Below are 18,046 nucleotides of genomic sequence, written 5' to 3' on the forward strand. Positions count from 1 at the left end.
TTGGCAGAAAAGAATACTTGAGCATAATTGTTCACTGAAATGATGCCAGGAACAGAGCAAGAGAAAATTCTGCTGGTCCCCTATGGGTGATTCCTTTGGAAATAGCCCCGAGGGATCTGTCAGGAGCCACTACCACCTTCCTGCATGGCACCATGGCACAGTTCTCATCATCCAGACCTCATGGGTGGTTGTCAGGTAGCAGTCAGAACTCCACAGGAGGGCAGAGGGACAGGAGAGAGGGGGGGACCCTGCAATGGAGTCCAGGGGATGCAAGGTACGTGCAGAAGACCTGCTATCCCTAGGAAAACTTTATGCAAACAGGCAAAGGTTCCTTCGTTAAGTGCTAATATCATTTGAAGTGAGTGTAGGTGTTATCGCACAACCTCAACATCTCTTCTTCTGGGCCAGGAGTGGGGCATACACTCTCCCATTTGCACACCCTGGAGTGCTGGGGCACACACACACACACACACTGCTAGCTGGCATGGCACACACTCTGTATGGCTCCCGGTACTTCCTGGGAGTGACTGTGTTAGGGTTAGAGTCAGAGGAGGGAACAGGAGTTGAACCTCTAAACGTTGTGTGGCTGAGGCGGTAATTTAGAACTCGTTTCTCAACAGGGAGAACAAACCAGGAGCAACAGAACAAAAACGCACCTGCGGTGTGCCAAAGTTCAAAGATATCTAGGGCTGAAGGGGAATTATTTATGAGTCATGAAAAAGCCACTAGTGGAAAACAAGAATGAAGCTTAGTGGTGAGGAGGGGGAGGGAATAGCTGTTCACGTTAGTCTAGCAATAACGTTATGTCCAGGTCATGAAGTTTCAGAGGGAAGAGAAGACTCTGCTGCAGTGGTTCCTCCTTGTTCTGGAAGGGGCTCCCCATGCCCACTATCTCTGGGTAACATCAGCTACTTCCTGGTATGAAGGTTCAGAATATGTAGCATAGGCAGGAATGGTGGTGCTAATGTTGGCCGGACTGGTGGCAGTGTGGACAGGGCCAGTGGCAGAGTTGACAGGGATGACAACACTGTTGACAGGGCTGGTGGTAGTACCAACAGGGCCATTGGTGGTGCTGACAGGGCCAGTGGCAGTGTTGACAGGGATGACGACACTGTTGACAGGGCCAGTGGTAGTATTGACAGGGCCAGTGGCGGTGTTGGTTGTGTTGATACCAAACATGGTTGAAAGCATTGACGTGCTCTGAAAAGCAAAGGACACGAAGCCATCATCTTCCTCTGTAGTAACTTGCAAAAATGGCTACAAATTCTCCTTCTTTCTGTTCCCATGCCCTTGGGTAGGTCCTTGCTCACTTGGTCACATGAGTTTCTCTGGCTAAGGGAACATCAGCAAACGTGATGCAGGCAGAGTCCTGTGAAGTGTTTGTCCATTGGGGCTTGCTCCCTCTTGTTGCTCTTAGGAGTACCAAACAGAAAATAGCCCAGGCGGGCCTGCTGGGGAATGAGAGACAAGTGGTCTGGTTGTCCCTGATGGTAGCCAGCTTGCCAACTGCCAGACATGTGAGCCCATCCATGACCATCCAGCCCCTCAGCGACTCCTCAGTAGATGGCAGACGCATGGCAAGTCCAGCAGAGATGGGAAGAACTTCTCAGAACAGCCAGAGAGTCATGGGCTAAGTAAATAAGTGTCCAATAGGCCACTAAGTTTGGGTATTTTTTGATATGCTTGTGCAGCAAAAGCTAATTGACACGGAACAGGCAACTACAAGTTAAGTAACAAACATGTGACCTATGCATTGACTTTGGGCCAGGCTGGCAGGTGGGAGCTGGAGGAGTAATGAGTAAATCTCCTATAAAGGCTGGAAGAATGGTGATCTCACTGCTGGGGATGCTAGAAAGGGGTGAACTGGTACCCATGTTCTACAGCAGGGAAGCTGGGCCACATTTTGGAAGACAAAATTTACCTAATGATCTTTGTGTTTGGCAAAGGAGGAAATCAAATAGAATATTAGAAAAGTCATTTGGGTGCTCCTAGCTGTGGATGGTACAGTTCTGTATGAAAGAGAGCAGATAGGGACCAGAGTTTTTGGCATAGCGGGTAAAGCCACCACCTGCGATGCTGGCATTCCCATAGGGGTGCTGGTTCGTGTCCCGGTTGCTCTGTTTCTGATCCAGCTCCCTGATAATAGCCTGGGAAAAGCAGCTGAAGATGGCCCAAGCATTTGGGTCCCTGCCATCCACGTGGGAGACCTGGATGAAGCTCCTGGCTCCTGGCTTCTTCCTAGCCCAGCCCTGGCTGTTGCAGCCATTTGGGGAGTGAACTAGCAGATGGAAGATCTCTCTCTCTCTCTCTCCCTCTCCCTCCCTCCCTCCATTCCTCCCTCCTCCTTACCTCCCTTCCTCCCTCCCTCCTTACCTCCCTTCCTCCCTCCCTCCTTACCTCCCTTCCTTCCTCCCTCTTTCCCTCTCTCTTTCCCTCCCTCCCTCCCTCCCCCTCCCTCCTTCTGTAGCTCTGATTCTTAAGTAAATAAATGATACTTTTTTTTTTTAAAGAAAGAGAAAAGATAAAGAGAATGATCCAGTGTGCAAGGAGTACTCTGAGGGAAGACAGTGGCCCAAGATTTCTAGAGTTGGAAAGTAAGACCAACTCTTCTTATTTGTAAGGTCCCTAATGGATAAATGATATTCAAAGTAAAACTACACCTGAGAGTGAACATCAAATCAAGGACATGTTTATACAATCCTTTGTTAAGATCTTTGAAAGGTTTAAGGCAGGGGCTGGTGTTGTGGAATAGTAGGTTATGCATCCACCTGTGGCACTGTCATGGCTGCTCTACTTCTGATCCAGCTCCCTGCTGATGGCCTGGGAAAGCAGTAGAAGGTGGCCCAAGTGGTTGGGCCCCTGTGCCCATGTGGGAGACCTAGAAGAAGCTCCTGGCTCCTAGCTTCAGATCAGCCCAGCTCCTGCTGTTGTGGCCATTTGGAGAGTGAACCAGTGGATGGAAGACCTCTCTCTCTGTTTTTCCATCCGCCTATAAGTCTGCTTTTCAAATAAATAAATAAATAAATATCTAAAAAAATGTTTAAGGTAATGTCTATTAGATCTTTTAGCTATGTAGAATGACTTCTAAGACTTTAGAGCCTTGGTTAAAAAATACAGGTAGATGTTGGCAGATTTAGAGAGAGAAACATATCTTGAACACAGCCTCAAGTGTGGCAAGAGCCCTACTCTGCTACATCAAATACCCTCAGAGTTTTAAAGGGAATTGTATCAACTAAGGAACCACTTGACCAAAGATGATTGAAATGGCTCCAACTGCAAAAAACCTTTGGGTTTATCTACATAGGAGGCAGAATGAGAAAACTATTTGTTTTTATTAAGGTGGAAAAGATGGGCCATTTCTTATGGAAAAGTTGGAGCCAAGAGTCCATAGGTGGAGTCAAGATCTCGGAGAGCAGTGAATTCAAGAATCCCTCCAAAAAAGCAACAGAAAGAAATGGTCGACTCTTGCAGAGGGCAAAATTGGCCCCCTAATTAAGAAAAGTACGCTGCTGCTCAGTAGGGCAGGGCTTGTCCCATAGGATTTCAGAATTAGCGTGGAGCAGTGGCTGTCCCGTACTTTCTGTGCTCCCCTTGTAGAATGGGAGGGTGTATTCTAGTTATCTTGATTCTGTCTCACTGAAGTATGTTGAGTACAGGGTGGACAGATCTTGTTCTTAGTTCATAGGTTTCTGGATCAAGAACAGCCACATCTCCAGATCCCTCAGCTACATCTAGATCTAATGTGGATTCTGGGCTTCAAGCCTGGTGCCATAACTGAATAGGATGTTTGGGATGAGTATACTATGTATATTGGACAAATGTGAGTAATTTGTGGAGAGGGAAAAAACTGTTACAATCTTAAAAACTGTCGGATTGAAGACTGCCACAAGTCCTCATATTCAGGATCTGGCATTGCGATACAGTGGGTTAAGCTGCCGCCTGTGATGCTGGCATCCCATATGAGCACAGGTTGGAGTTCCAGCTGCTCCACTTCTGATCTCGCTCCCTGCTAATGCACCGAGGGAGGCACTGGAAGATGTCTCAAGTACTTTGGCTCCTATCATCCATGTGGGAGACCCAGATGAAGCTCCTGGCTTAGGTCTGGCCCAGACCTTTCTGTTGTGGTCATTTGGGGAGTGAACCAGGAGATAGATCTCTCTCTCTCTCTTCCTCACTTTGCCTTTCAAATAAATAAATAAATACATCTTTTTTTTTTAAAGCCCTCATATTCATGACCCTTAGGACTAGCTCTTCTCAAGAGGCACAGCTGTTTTTCTACTCATTGAGTCTAGGTTTGCCCAAGTGAATGATTTTGATCTATGTGACATTAGCATATTGGCACAAGCAAGGACTTAAGTACTAGTCTGTGGGAGCCTGATTGTCTTGCTACTCTGGGAACCCAGCTACCCATATTGGCACCCTAGAGGATGATATAACAAGTGGAGCAGAGATGGATTGTTCCCCTAAGGCACCTGGCTATGGTTTGGGATGTTAGTTTGCGTGTTGGTCCTCAAAATCTTAGGTTAATGGTACTAAAGGGGTAGAAATGTAATCCAATTATGGTGTTTTAAGAAGATGAGGCCTTTGAAAATGACTGGATTGGATTGAGTCATTAGAGTAGATTCCCTGTGATTAAATCCTGGTGTCATTTTAAGAAATCATATTGGGGGGAGGCAGTGTTCTGGTGCAGTGAGTTAAGTTACCACCTATTACATTGGCAACCCATATTGATGTGACAATTTGAGTTCTGAGTGTTATGCCTCTGATCTGGCTCCCTGCTAATGGGAAATCAGCAGAAGATGGCCCAAGTACTTGGGCCCCTGCGACACACGTGGGAGACCTGGGTGTTGTTCCAGGATCCTGATTTTGGCTTCACCCAGCCCTGGCTGTTGTGACTCTTTGGAGAGAAAAGGTCTCTTTCTCTGTGTCTCACTCTCTCTATATTATTCTGCCTGTCAAATATATTTATTTTTTGTTTTTTGTAAAAAGAGATCATAGGACAGACAATGGACAGACATGGACAGACAATGTGCTTTCTCCTGCCATATGATGCTCTTCAGTTACCTGGGAACTCAGCAACAACACCATCACCAGAGACTGACTGAATGGGACCTGGCTGATCTTGGACTGTGAACCTCCAAAACCGTGAGCTGAACTAAATCTCTATTTTCTTCATAAGTAATTTCTTTCAGGTATCTTGTTGTAGTAAACAAAAAACTAATACACCCCTGTACATCAACAATTCCCCAGCCCACCTGGCAGCTGGCAGTAGGTACAGCAGAAGAGTTACTCCCTCATTATGGCCCTGCTTGATGATACTTCAAAAACTGAACAAATGGTTGCTAATTGAAGGGACTAAGTTTTGGGGTAGTTTGTATCCAACAAAATGTAACCGCTGTACCCTCTCAGACTTTGCTTATTCCACTCTTGGGCACCCATTGCTCCAGCCCATTAACTTATGTTCTCATTCTGAAACAGAGCCCAACACTTACCTCAACATTTTTGCAGCAGACAGCCTGGCACCCAAAATGTGAGATCATACATGTGAGGATTAACTCCAGCAGGGCGAACGGGAGGAGACAAGCAGAAATTGGCTTCACATAACGCTGGAGGCATAGAGGAATTAGAGAATTTTAGTTCTTAGGGTGAACTATCTAGGTGAGAGTCAACACCTGTAGAGTTCACCTTAGGCAAATACCACATGTTTCCCCTGGATGGCCCAAGACCCGTTCTTTGTGTGGTACCTTGGAGCAGCTGCTGTGGGCGCTCCTCTTATATACCCTTTTTATCCCATCTGTGCATACTGGCCTGACTTCCAACTGCCAGCTCCTGCATTTCTTGGCCTTGGGGTTCCCATTGACCTCAGGGCCACTTCACTGATTGTAAAAGAGGCTGGGAGTTTCGAGGAGCTAATTCCCTTGACGAGCAGCCCTGTGTCAATGACCATCAGGGTTTGGTGTATAAATACCTTAGCTCCCTCACCCTTTAGGCTGGCGTTTGCTTCCTTTCCCAAATAAACTGCATGTCTCCAAGTCTGCTTTTGGGAGGAACTCAAACTAAGACACACCTCAGCAAGTCCATGGCCAGGTAAGCCTCTGTGAGAGTGCTGAGCTCCTTATGGAGGGTCAAGCGATGGAAGCCAGTGAGGTCAGGATCATCAGCTCTGCCTGGATGCTGGCTTTCCTAACCCTGTTTCCTGTCGCACTGCCTGGATCTGCTCTTGGTAGGAAGCCTAAGAGCTAAGACAGAAGCCAAGGTAGAAGTGAGGACACCCCACAGTGCCAGTGTTCTCTGGGCCTTGGCTCCACCCACAGTACTGTGGCAAGATCCTCAGAGTTCCTCCCTCATCCCCTATACCCTTTCTTTTTGCAGGAGAGGCTGGGAAACCCAGCGTTTGGCCCATTCCTATTGAGATCCAGAGCCCTGTGCTATACTACACTCATGCACTTCTTGCTGGCAGAGGTCCTGATTGCCCAATGACCCCCTTTATCACTAGGAGATATTGCTGCTCCCGAGTCCCTAGGACCACAATGCACCCCTTGTTGGGACATCCTGTTGCATCATGTTCAACTTTAGAGGCCAGCACCTTGCCTGGGTTTGTGGCTTGCTGCCGTACCTTCTAGATACCAAGTCACATCAGCAGAATCAGGCTTCTTCCTAGGACCTGCAGGAAGCTCTCCCTTTAGGGATTCCCCCTTGTAGGGAGCTCAAGTTTAAGACCCTGGGCCCTGCCAGTCTTGCTTGTCCTGCTTGGTTAACTAGTCTTGAGGATGGACCAAGTTGCAGCCAACTGTGGGACAAGTTATTCTAATTGTCATTCCTGATGCCTACTCAAGTACTACATCAATGCTACAAGTGTCTTCTTCATATGCCTTTGGCCCTGACTATCTCCCCACCTGCCTCTTGACTTCCATTTTTCCTGAGGGCTTCCTTTGATGACCAGAGACCCCTCTGCCCACATGCATAGCAGGCTGGAGGGGGTGGGCAGTTTTCAATCACCAGAGGAGGGAGTTGGTGGGTAAATATTGCCACAGCCTTACAGGGTATTCTGAGGGCATAGGGGTCATTGTCTGCCAGATCCCAGAAGGATGAGGCTTCATCAGCAAGTTGCTGAGCACAGCCTTTATCCTGGGGCTTCCTCCCTGTGGCTTCTCTTACTTCTTTTCTCCCCTCCTGGCAAATCCCAAGATCGTCTCTGAAATAAATGACTTGCATCACCCATCCCATTTGCGATAGACAGATCCTCAATGGATTCCTGGGGGCAGGTGATCTCATGAATTTGAAGGTGGCAGCTGCCCTGGCTGCTTCCCTGGGCGCTTTCAGCAGGAACTAGAATAGGTATGAGGTGGGAGGTCTATCGGCTTCCCCTCGCTGAGCCTCCACATTCACAGACTTTGGGTAAGGGTTGAATAATTCTTGGTCATGGGGGTTGTTATGTTGGGATGTACTGCAGCTGCACTTCCTTCCTGCTCTGGAAATATTCTTGTAACCCTCTTGGTCCTCAGGAAGCACAGGGGCCTTGCAGTCAAAATGCTCACCTGTAGGTTGTTAGGCGGAGGTGGAAGAACAGCCAGGTCTGCAATAAGAATGAAGATCCCCAGCAGGGAGAAGATGGCACTCATGATGTTCACAATGATGCTGCCATTCACCTGCAGCATGTTGAAGGAGAGGAGGTGGTGAGCAGAGTTTGAAGCCTGGACATGGGAAGCCTTGGCAAAGAGGACAAAAGAGGGAGCCAGGGAAGAAAAGAGATGGCCAGGAGCAGGCATTTGGAGCAACATTTAAGAGCCTGCATCCCATATTGGAGCGCTTGGGCTCGAGTCCTGGCTCCTCTCCCAATCCCAGCTTTCTGCTAATGTGCACCCTGGGAGGCTCAAGTATTTGGACCCCTGCTGCCCAAGATTCTTGGATTGTGATTCCTGGATTGAGCTACTGGCTCCTGAGTTTGGCCTGACCCAACCCTGGCTCTTGTGGGCATTTGGGGGGTGAACTGGCTGATGGATGATGATCTCTCTGTGTCTGTAGGTCTGTCTTTCAAATAGATAGAAATTAATTAAATGATTTTTAAATATTTTATTTGAGAGGTAGAGCCACAGATAGAGGGAGAGACAGAGAGAGAGGTCTTTTTTCTGTTGGTTCACTCTCCAAATGGCTACAACAGCTGGAGGTAGGCTGATCCAAAGACAGGAGCTAGGAACTTCCTCCAGGTCTCTCACATGGGTGCGGGGGCCCCAAATACCCAGGTCATCCTCTACTGCCTTCCCAGGCCACAAGCAGCAAGCTGAGCAACTAGGACATGAACTGGTGCCTGCAGGGGATGCTAGCATAATGGGCAGAGGCTTAGCCTACTATACTATAATGTAGATAAACTAATTAAATAATTTTAAGCAAAAGCAAAAGAAAAGAGATGGTTAGGCAGGATGGAGAAGCCAGTTAATTGCAAATATAGTGAGGATGTGAGAGAATTATTCTTCAATCAATGTTCAGGGTCCTTTGAGGGGAGGGAAAATCCCATGCTGAGCTGCTAAGGATTAGGAAATGAGACCCTGAAGACAAGGAGGTGGACCTGCTTTGCAGAAGAAATGAGCAGGGGTTCCGATTCCAAGGCTGCCTTGAGAGGGAGGAGTAGGAAGGACATGGTCCCTGTGGCGGGAGCCTGGAGCCTGGCTGTGCAGGATTGGTTGTGCAGGATGGGGAAAGCTTTTCAGGGCTGAGAGTCTAATGTCCCATCTTAAGGGATCTGTGGCTCAGTTGAGATATTGTCACCCTCTGGTTATTTACGGTCTGTGTCCTCCTCAAGCCTCTCCCCTGTGGAGACGGGGAAAGCATGAAGAAGAAAAGCCTGCATTTCACATGTGGGCCAAGGCCAGGGCGGCTGTGACACAGAGAGAGCAAGGTGGAGATTTCGATCAGGAGTCAGGTCTTGGAGAACAGGGGGCCAGGAGGTGCCAGGAGGTGCCAGGAGGTGGTGGACTTCTTGGCGAGGGCATTGGACTTTGGTGTGGGCAAAGACACCATTGGCCTGGTGTGTGTCAGGCAACACAGCCCCTCGTGGACTCACTGCCTTCTCATTCAGAAGACAGAAGACAGAGGAGAAGCCATGCTGACAAAGTGAGGAAGAGGAGGTGGATTTGGAACCAGGCATGAGAGGAGTGGTCTGCATTTATCCTGAAGCCTTTTAGGGGCCACAGCAAAAATCGAAACATGACCAGAAACTTTGCTGGATGCTAAGACAGAACACAATGCCCTAGACGTTCAGGGGAAATATGGGCCCTAGAACCTGTGGATGGGTCTCTGCGTTGTTCACAACAAGCGTTCCTCTCACTTTTAGATCCAGCCAAAGAGCCAGGTGGGAGACATTTTACAAAAATGGCTGAAATGTACACATATTACCATTAGACTCAGGCCTAACTTCGCATCATTCTGAGAATACCTAGGCCGTTGCTCTAAGGAATGCTTTTGAGTTTCCCAAAGGTAGTTTCTGAGTAGTAAAAAGCGATAGGTAAAATCATATCTTTGGGATCAGAGCTCTGGTTCCCATCCCCACTCTGCCCTGTACTGTCTGTGATCTTATGCAAGCCACCTGACCTCTCTGTGCCTCTTTTTCCTTATCTGTGAAATGAGGGATAATCTAACTTTAAAGCATTGTGAAGACTGATGGAATAAGGTAAGTAAAAGTACTGAACTCAGGGGCTGGCGTTGTGATGCTGTGGGTTAAGCCACCGCTTATGACTCTGGTATGCCACATCAGAGTACCAGGTTGAGTCCTGGCTACTCTACAAGCCATCCAGCTTCCTGCTAATGCACTTTGGAGGGCAGTAAAAGATGGCCCAAGTGTTTGGGCTCCTGCCATCCATGTGGGAGACCAGGGTGGAGATCTTGGCTCCTGGCTTTGGCCAGGCCCAGACCTGGCTGTTGTGGCTATTTGGGGAGTGAATCAGTGAATGAAAGACTGCTCTCTCTGTCATTTTGCCTTTCAAATGAATAAATAAATCTTTTTTTATTTTTTTAAAGTACTGAACCCAGGCCAGGGCCAGGACGCACATCACTATGAGACCTCTTTCCCCTTAAATAGTAGAGGGTCAAATTCTAATATTCCCAGGTCGTCAGAGATAGCACTTGTACTCACCGCACAGGTGTTGTGGCTTTTTTCAGCCCATACCGAGATGGATCCAGATACAACAAACTACACAGCCAAAAAAACCAAACAACAAAAATGAATGATCCATTGAGTTATAGGTTAAAAAAGGCAACCATCCAGACAGACATGCATCCCTCTGTCTCTAAGTTCTATAGAACTTGTTTCCCAAGATGTGCAAGTCTGTTCCTTCCAGTCAACATTTTCACCATCTCAATGGTGAGGCAGCAGTTATGCTAAATCCCAGGATACTCAAACTCCTGTATGTCTAGGCTAAAGCCTTCCTTTCTCCTAAAAATCTGAATTTTTTATTCCGGGATGCTATGAATCTCATTCTTATTTTTGTAGTTTGGTGTTCTCCTTGAGTCTACCTGCTGTACATACCAATGCCTAAACTCCCTTTTTGCTCATCTGCAATTTTAGTAGCAAGCATTGGATGAATTATGCCTCTCTATCATTTTCACAAATAGATTTTCTTAAAGAAGCCCTCAGCAGAGCCCTGGAGAAGTCTTCAAACCTCACCTGGTTCTCGGCAACATCCCAGGACACACCTGGCATCATTCAGTTCATGCTAAATGGGAAGTTCTGCCCATAGGCACTAGGAAGCATGCACAAGCCTAGGTATCAGTGGCATAGTCTGCAATGTGGCAAACAACCTAAATGTTGGTCAATGGGGGAATGGGTAAGAAAATTGTAGTGTGTAGATTACTATCAGCTACTGAAAATGAATGAAGTGTGGCTGTTTTGAGACATCCAGCAGGGAGTAAAGCTACCTGAATGTGGATGTGGCATGATTCTGTTAACACAGGTTTGTGAATATGCAACACCAAGCTACTAATTGGTTAGGCTACAGGTAGATGTGATTAGACTTTAAAGATAGATAAAGGAATGGTAAACATGAAACTGCGAATAATAACAGAAAGGGGATACTCTTAGGGACTTAAAAACTGTTGGTGATGTTTTGATTTTTCGATGATTTGTTTTTGAGGAGGGGTTGCTGGGAAAGGGTAGTGGTTGGATCCTGAGTCCTTTGCTGCACCTGCAGAGTTAAGTGGCTGGCTCTGGGCCCTATTCCTGGAAATGGGATTCCAAGCTCCTTCTTCCTCTACTTTCTCTTTGTCCCCACCTGGCGGCCCTGGAAGGAGGCAATATGGCATCATACTTACCATTATTCCTCCCCAGAATAGGTATGCTGAAAGCCCAAGCACAGAAACTTGGTCATACAGCAGAGGGGTGATTCCGTAGACAATATGCATCAAGCCAATGAAGATCTGAGCAGCCTGCCAAAGAGAGCAAGTTGCAGTAAGAAAACAGAATGGGGGCCTTCAGGCAGTTGAATAGGTGTTTTTGCAGCTCTGGCTATAACCTGGAATCCCCCCAAGTGTGATTCATGTTGGGGCTCACCCAGATCAACTGGGTCAGCATTGCTGAGGGTGAGGTCCATGCCTAAGTGTGTTTTAAAGCTCCATGGGTAATGCTAAGGTGTCCCCAAGGATGCGAGTCACAGGCATAAAGGAAAGGTGAGATTGTTTAGAACCTAGGAAGGAACATCTTTCCTTCAGACTCAGATCTCACAGGTGTGCTGAGAGATGGCTTGAGCAGGAGCTTTGGTAACAAGACACCTGAGCTTGTACCCTCGCTCCTGCACTGGCCAACTGTGGGACCTCTGAGTTTCCTTATCTGTAAGATGAGGGTAACAGTACTTGGCTCGCAGAGTTGTTGTGAGATTAAAAGGGCTCATAAAGCTTGCACACCAGTTCCAGCATGTAATAGGTGTTTCAATGCCCTCTGCTGACACGATTCTTCTTTCCAAACCCCATACCCTTCCCAGCCTTCCTCACGACATGCCCACAATTCCCCTTGGCAATGGATGTACCGAGATATGCTCTGTACCTTCATCTTCATGAATTCACATCTTTCCCTCAAGTATGATCTAAATCCTTTTTATGACCCCAATTCAGGATGAGTCTCCCTCTATTTGGGGCTGACACAGCATTTGTTGTTCTTGAGACCCCGAGGGTGACATTGGGCTTCTCTGGGTCTCAGTTTCCTGAGTGCTCAAATTATTAACGTGGAAAAGATTCTTTCAGCTCTCATGGTCCATGAATCTATGAATGTCACTTTGTAAGACAGGGTGCTTGATTCTGTCTGCATGCCTACTTTAACTGTATCTGCTGTGGTTTTGATGTTGAATGTTCTCCAAAGGCCCATTTGTCAAAAGGTTGGTCCCCAAGGTGGTGCTATTGGGAGGAAGTGGAAGCTTCAGGAGGCGAAGTGAGATGGCCTTAGTCATGGGGGATGTGGCCTCAGAAGGTACTTCCTGCATGAGGGTGTGATAAAGCCTGAGTCTGAGCTTGCCCACTCTTTCTGCTTGCTGGCTCACCATGTATCCTTCCTCTGCCCACTCTATAGGATTGCTATTTGTCACCCTCACAGAGGCCAAACCGATGGGACTGCCTGATCTTGGACTTAACTTTCTGGTAAGGGCTGTGGGACTTGGATAGAGGAAGGAATACACAGGAAGCCAGGAAGCAGAGAGAATGAGAGACATGAGGCTGCACACAACTTATATAACCAGTCTTCTCATGAGAACTACTCTCTGAGAGCACATCCACAATGACCTGAGGACCTCCTGCTAGACCCATCTCCTAGACACCATCACCGAATCATGCCTCTATCAAATTCATAACTCTGGAACTCGACTGCCTGAACTGAGGAGTGGGGGCCTAAACCGTGTTCAAACGACAGTGTTACCTTAAGATAATTGGGAGCCAAAGTTAACAAACATTCCCACCATGTTAATTAATAATAAGAAGAGCAACCATAATACAAATTTTAATTACTACTTAATGTCATATACAATCTCTACCTTTTGGAAGATTGTCACACATATTTGGATTTATTAGTTTTATGAGTGTAAAAATTACTTGTTCTTGTTTTTAAAGATTTATTTGAAGGTAGAGTTACAGAGAGAGAGAAGGAGAGAGAGAGAGAGAGAGAGAGAGAGAGAGAAAGAATGAATCTTCCTTTTGCTGGTTCATTCCCCAAATGGTTATAACAGCCAGGGCTGTGCCAGGCTGAATCCAGGAGCCAAGAACTTCCTCCAGGAAGTCCCACATGAGTTCAGGGGCCCAGGGACGTGGGCCATCTTCCGCTGTTTTCTCAGGTGCATTAGCAGGGAGCTGGATCAGAAGTAGAGCAGCCAAGACCCAAACTGGTGCCCATGTGAGATGCTGGCACTACAGGCTATGGCTTAACCCGCTGTACCACAGTGCTGGCCTCAGTCACACACATTTGTAATCTTGTTGCTTATGACCAGGACTTCTATTCCTGATGTTGTTTTATAGAATTTAGTCCAAGATTTGATCTTGATCAATTGGGGTTGCAAATAGAGTGCCTTGTTCTTGGTATAACCCACTTGTGTACTCCTGAAGGATCAACAGGAGGGGTGGGTTGGGTGGGTGCTAGTCTGTTTTCCATTGCTATGCTGAAATACCTGAGGCTGTATCAGTTGCAGAGAAAGAAGGTTTATTTAGTTCATAGTTTTGGGGCTGAAAATCCAAACAGCACGGCACTGGCTCTGGCAAGGGTGCCCAGGCTCTGTCATGACGGTGGTGTGGATGAGAGGGAGAGATCCACGGCAAAACAAGAAGCCAGAAAGAGGGAAGGGATCAGTCTTGCTCTTTTTATAGCAAGCCTTCCTCAAGAACTAGCCAGATGTCACATGAGAAACACATAAATCACCTTTGAGGCTGATGACCCCAGTGACTTTCCAGTTGGCTCCATTTCTCAAGGGATCCAGCACCTCCCAACATCACCACGTGGGGACCAACAAGCTTCTAACACACAAACCCTTTGGAACACACTCACACTGTATTCAAACCACAGCAGGGTATTAGTGAGTCTGTTCCCTTCCTGTCACTGTTCTTGTCCTCTTGCCTCCAGGAGGGAGTTGGCAACCTCTCAAGGAAGCTGGAAAATTTTTGCTCCTTGAGCATCCATGCCAACCTGTGTGAATGCCTTATGACAATTGCCAGAAGGGAGTATAACTACGATAGTTGCTATGAAAAAAGAGAACCTCCATGGTGTTCAAAGACAATGTCTTGGCCATCTCTGAATCTCTAGCTCCTTACGGAGGGTCTGCCATGTTGATGGGTGAATGCATATATATTGAGTGCTGTTATGAGCCAGTTCCCCTGCTAAGAGTAGGCCAGGCACCCAATGGGGCCTAGGACCCAAACTTTGCAAAGTGCCAAATGAAACTGGAGGAGGTAGGAAAAAGGCAAGACTTTTCTTGGTCCAAGAGGAAATCAGAAAATGTCAGACAAGGAGGAATTTAAGCGAGATGCTTGCTACACCTAAAGATGAGAAAATTGAAGCCCAGAGAAAGGAAAGGATGTACCTGAGGCTGCTCAGCAAGTCCAGCTAGTTCTTAAACATGGATCACCTGATTTCCTGGTCAATGGTCTTTGTACTGAAACTGTGTCTGGGGCTGACCCTTGCCCGTGACACCTGGGTGAAGGATGTCTCAGTAGTTTTACAGCCTCCCCAAAGGCTGTGGATCCTGATTAACAAGTGGGGGGAAGAAAAGGGAGAGCCTGGCATTTGTAGGGTTGTCCTGGGCCCAGCCTCCCGAAACTACCACTCCTCTTTTGTCCTTTGCCCTTGAAATCCACTCCCTTCCTCATCTAAATACACTAGAGGTTTATGAAGTGCCCCAAACTAAAGAAGAAATCCTACTCACCCCTAATGTTTTGCTCTCATCATTGATGAATTTCTTGGGATTAAATGCAGAGAATGCTTCAAATGACATGGTCCACTGGGGCTGGTTTGGGGTGTATACTGGCCCAGGGATGGCATTTGGAGGATTCGGAGGAGCTCCAGACAGGGTCTGGATGCCTGTCGGTCCTGCTGAGTATTGGATGACTCCAGAGGGAGTCTGCACATTGGCTGTTGTCCCTGGATGCTGGAGCCCAGGTGCTTGATTCTGTGTATTTGGCATTCCTGCTGGCTTCTGGCTCTCCATGAGTGGGTTCTGTAAGTTTGCTCTTCCTGGGTCACACTGGGTTACTTTTGATGGGACTGGGTAAGCAGCTACCCTCGAAGTCTGCTCAAGGCTTTCAGAGGCCACAGTGTACCTGGGATGGGTGACATAGGCATTGCCTGGAGCAACGATGCCTGGAACACTGATGGCTCCACTCCCCTGCTCAGTCATGGTGCACAATATCTACAAAATAGGCAAGAAAGTTCATTTCCATCCTCTAAAATAATGGACAGTTCACCTTACCTCGTTCTCGGCTTTAGCTTCATCTATATACAATAAAACCACTTCCCATGGGACTGTACAGGACAGCTTCTTGCTTTCTTTGGAGTCTCTGTTCTTGGGGTGTTCTATTTTCTTTTTAGAGGTTTGGGTTTTCAAGACTAGGTTTTCTGAGGCTGTTTAGCTCCTTGAAGTCCCTTGCTTATGATTTGGGTAGTGTGTTTGTGTAGGTCCCTGTCATTGATGTGACAACCTACTCACTTGAGTTTGTTAATGGGCACAGGTGACCTCCCCTCCATCTGGAGAGGGGCTGTGGGATCAGTGGACTGGGAGCGACCATGTTTTCCCATCTCTTCATGGATGGGGTTCATGTTGGTGTGGGATTAGGACCAGAGAGACCTTTTGCTGAATTCTGTTTATTTGTGTTCACACCATTCTGGTCCAGGACGCTGGAGATGATGGCAGTGGCCACATCCTTACTAGCATGAGGCTTCTGTTGTACTCTGAGCACTGGAGTTAGCTGAGGAGGGAATTGCGTAGAGGTAAGCTCTCAGATGAGGTCCTGATTCGACCTCTCTTAAGCTGGATCTGGAGACTTTCTTAATTTTTCTATGCTCATGAGCAAGTATGCAATAAGAGGAGGGAGACATGTTGCTTCCTCCTAATAAGTGGAAAAATATCCCATTCAGATGAGGGGAAAGGTCACCTGCTAGTTGTGGTTGCTCGTCTTATCTCTGATCCTAAATTATACACTCCTTGCTGGCAGGAAACCAAATCTCATGGCACAAAACAACACACACTGGGTTCCAGAAGTATGCTACCAGCTACTTTCTGCCTTCTCTAAACCATGAGTTTAATGTGGGTCTATAGCATTTTCTTCAGTGTTCTAACTGCTGCCACAGTGGGAAAAGCCCCACAGTCAACTGTCAACTTGGCTTTGGTACTGGCTGATGGATTGGCACTATTTAATATTAATCATCTGGTACATAAACTGAAAGGCATACCAACATCAAGATTAGGCAATTAGACAGCCCTGGGCCTATTATGCATTTGATAGTGGCATGACCTTGGGTGAATTGCCTAAGCTCTCAGTTTCCTATCTATGAAAGGTGGACGACAATAATGCCTTCCCCAGAGGGTGTTTTAAAGATTGCGAAAGTTTCTAGCACAGGGCTTGGCACAGAGAAAATATTCAATTAACATCTGTTGTTTGTAGAAGGGTAAAGACCACACATAAAAGAAGGGTTGCTGTTTTAGGTATTTTAACTGACCCCAAACTATTTTGTTTCCAATACTTATGTCAGTGGATCTCAAATTGTGTTCTCCAGTATCATTGGGGGAATTTATTGGAAATGTAAATTCTCCATCCATTCCCCAACTGAATCCCAACCTCCCCAGGGCGGGGATCTACCATTTGTGGTTTCACAAGTGTTCCAGGTAGCTCTGACACAGTACAAATATGAAAACTACAGCCATACAGAAATGTCCTATACTTCTCCTTGGTGGTTTTACTTACCTTTCCTTGGATCTCAACAGGTAAAAATATTTGCTATATAGAATTTGAGGGAATTCTCAACTTATTCTTTATTTTAAAGATCTTGCTGCTTTCTAAGTCTCTTTGAAACTCTATTTTTTCCCATAAAAATAATTGTCACTGGTCCATCATGTGGTAGCAAAGGCACTGGCCATGTCTTTCTACTCATTTTGTTCCCACTCACACCCTGTTAGGCTGAGGCTCTCAAGACGGAACAAGTGCCTATGATCATGCAATTATAGTAGCCATCTGGAATTCGAAGTTATTTTTTCTGACTGCGATTTCCGTCACACTGTATTTTCATGTCTCAACAGAATATCTGCCAGATGACATACATATGACAAAGCATTGAGTGGGGGCCACTTCCATCTTGGACTCTGGGCATACCTTATATTCTCAGAGAAAGAGAAGGTTTTCCAGGGGAGTGGCTTACCCTGACGACCACAGCGACCCAGGGTGTTGTTGATGCTTCACATGCCTGTGGTCATGTGAAGGCAGCTCATTCAGTGATGTATCACTGCTGTGACCATATTGCAGATAAAGTAGCTGAGGCCAAGAGAGGTTAAGTAACTTGATCATAATCATACAGCTAGGAAACGCCAAAGCTGAAGCTGGAACTATGAGAACTGAAGGTCTGTTTTCAATTTTCATAATGAATGCTGGTGCTGAATGTCACACTCCGATCGTAGGAAAAATTGAGCTCTTTCTATCTTTGCTTTTTAGAGTAGGCTTTCTTCCTCCTTGGGTGAAAAACAGCAATTGTAGACCCAACAACTGACACTGACAGCTGGGCCCTGAGACGGATGCTCCTGAGATATCTTCAGTTCTACCTCTTATGAGGATAATAACAAGAACCAAGGAGGCTGATCTGTTAGAAGCTTTCCAACTAGTTTTAGATCAAGGCCCTATATGAACCTTCACAGTGTGCTCGAAGCTGCTGGGCTCAGGGAGGACTCAGCCAATAAGATTCCCCACAGGGTTTCCAGTCTTCTAAGGCTGTGTCTGTGCAGAGATCTGAACTAGTTTCAGGAACCTGTTCTGAGTCTTCAGTTACCACCCAGCTGGTCAAACTGCATCTCCAAGGAAGAACTGCAGAAAGTCCTGTCCTGCT

General features: G+C 46.8%; 1 protein-coding gene across 1 annotated transcript; it reads right to left on the minus strand.

Moving 5' to 3' along the window:
* Positions 1-888: 888 nt before the first annotated feature.
* On the minus strand, positions 889-15,353 carry MS4A18 (membrane spanning 4-domains A18). Its single transcript, XM_062197391.1, has 6 exons — positions 14,883-15,353; positions 11,305-11,418; positions 10,130-10,186; positions 7,539-7,649; positions 5,493-5,606; positions 889-1,200 (listed from the first exon to the last, which is right to left on the minus strand). Exons 1-6 carry the CDS (start codon positions 15,351-15,353, stop codon positions 889-891), a joined length of 1,179 nt encoding a protein of 392 aa, XP_062053375.1.
* Positions 15,354-18,046: the final 2,693 nt, after the last annotated feature.

The sequence above is a fragment of the Lepus europaeus genome, chromosome 7, assembly GCF_033115175.1.
Source record: "Lepus europaeus isolate LE1 chromosome 7, mLepTim1.pri, whole genome shotgun sequence".
Lineage (NCBI taxonomy): Eukaryota > Metazoa > Chordata > Mammalia > Lagomorpha > Leporidae > Lepus > Lepus europaeus.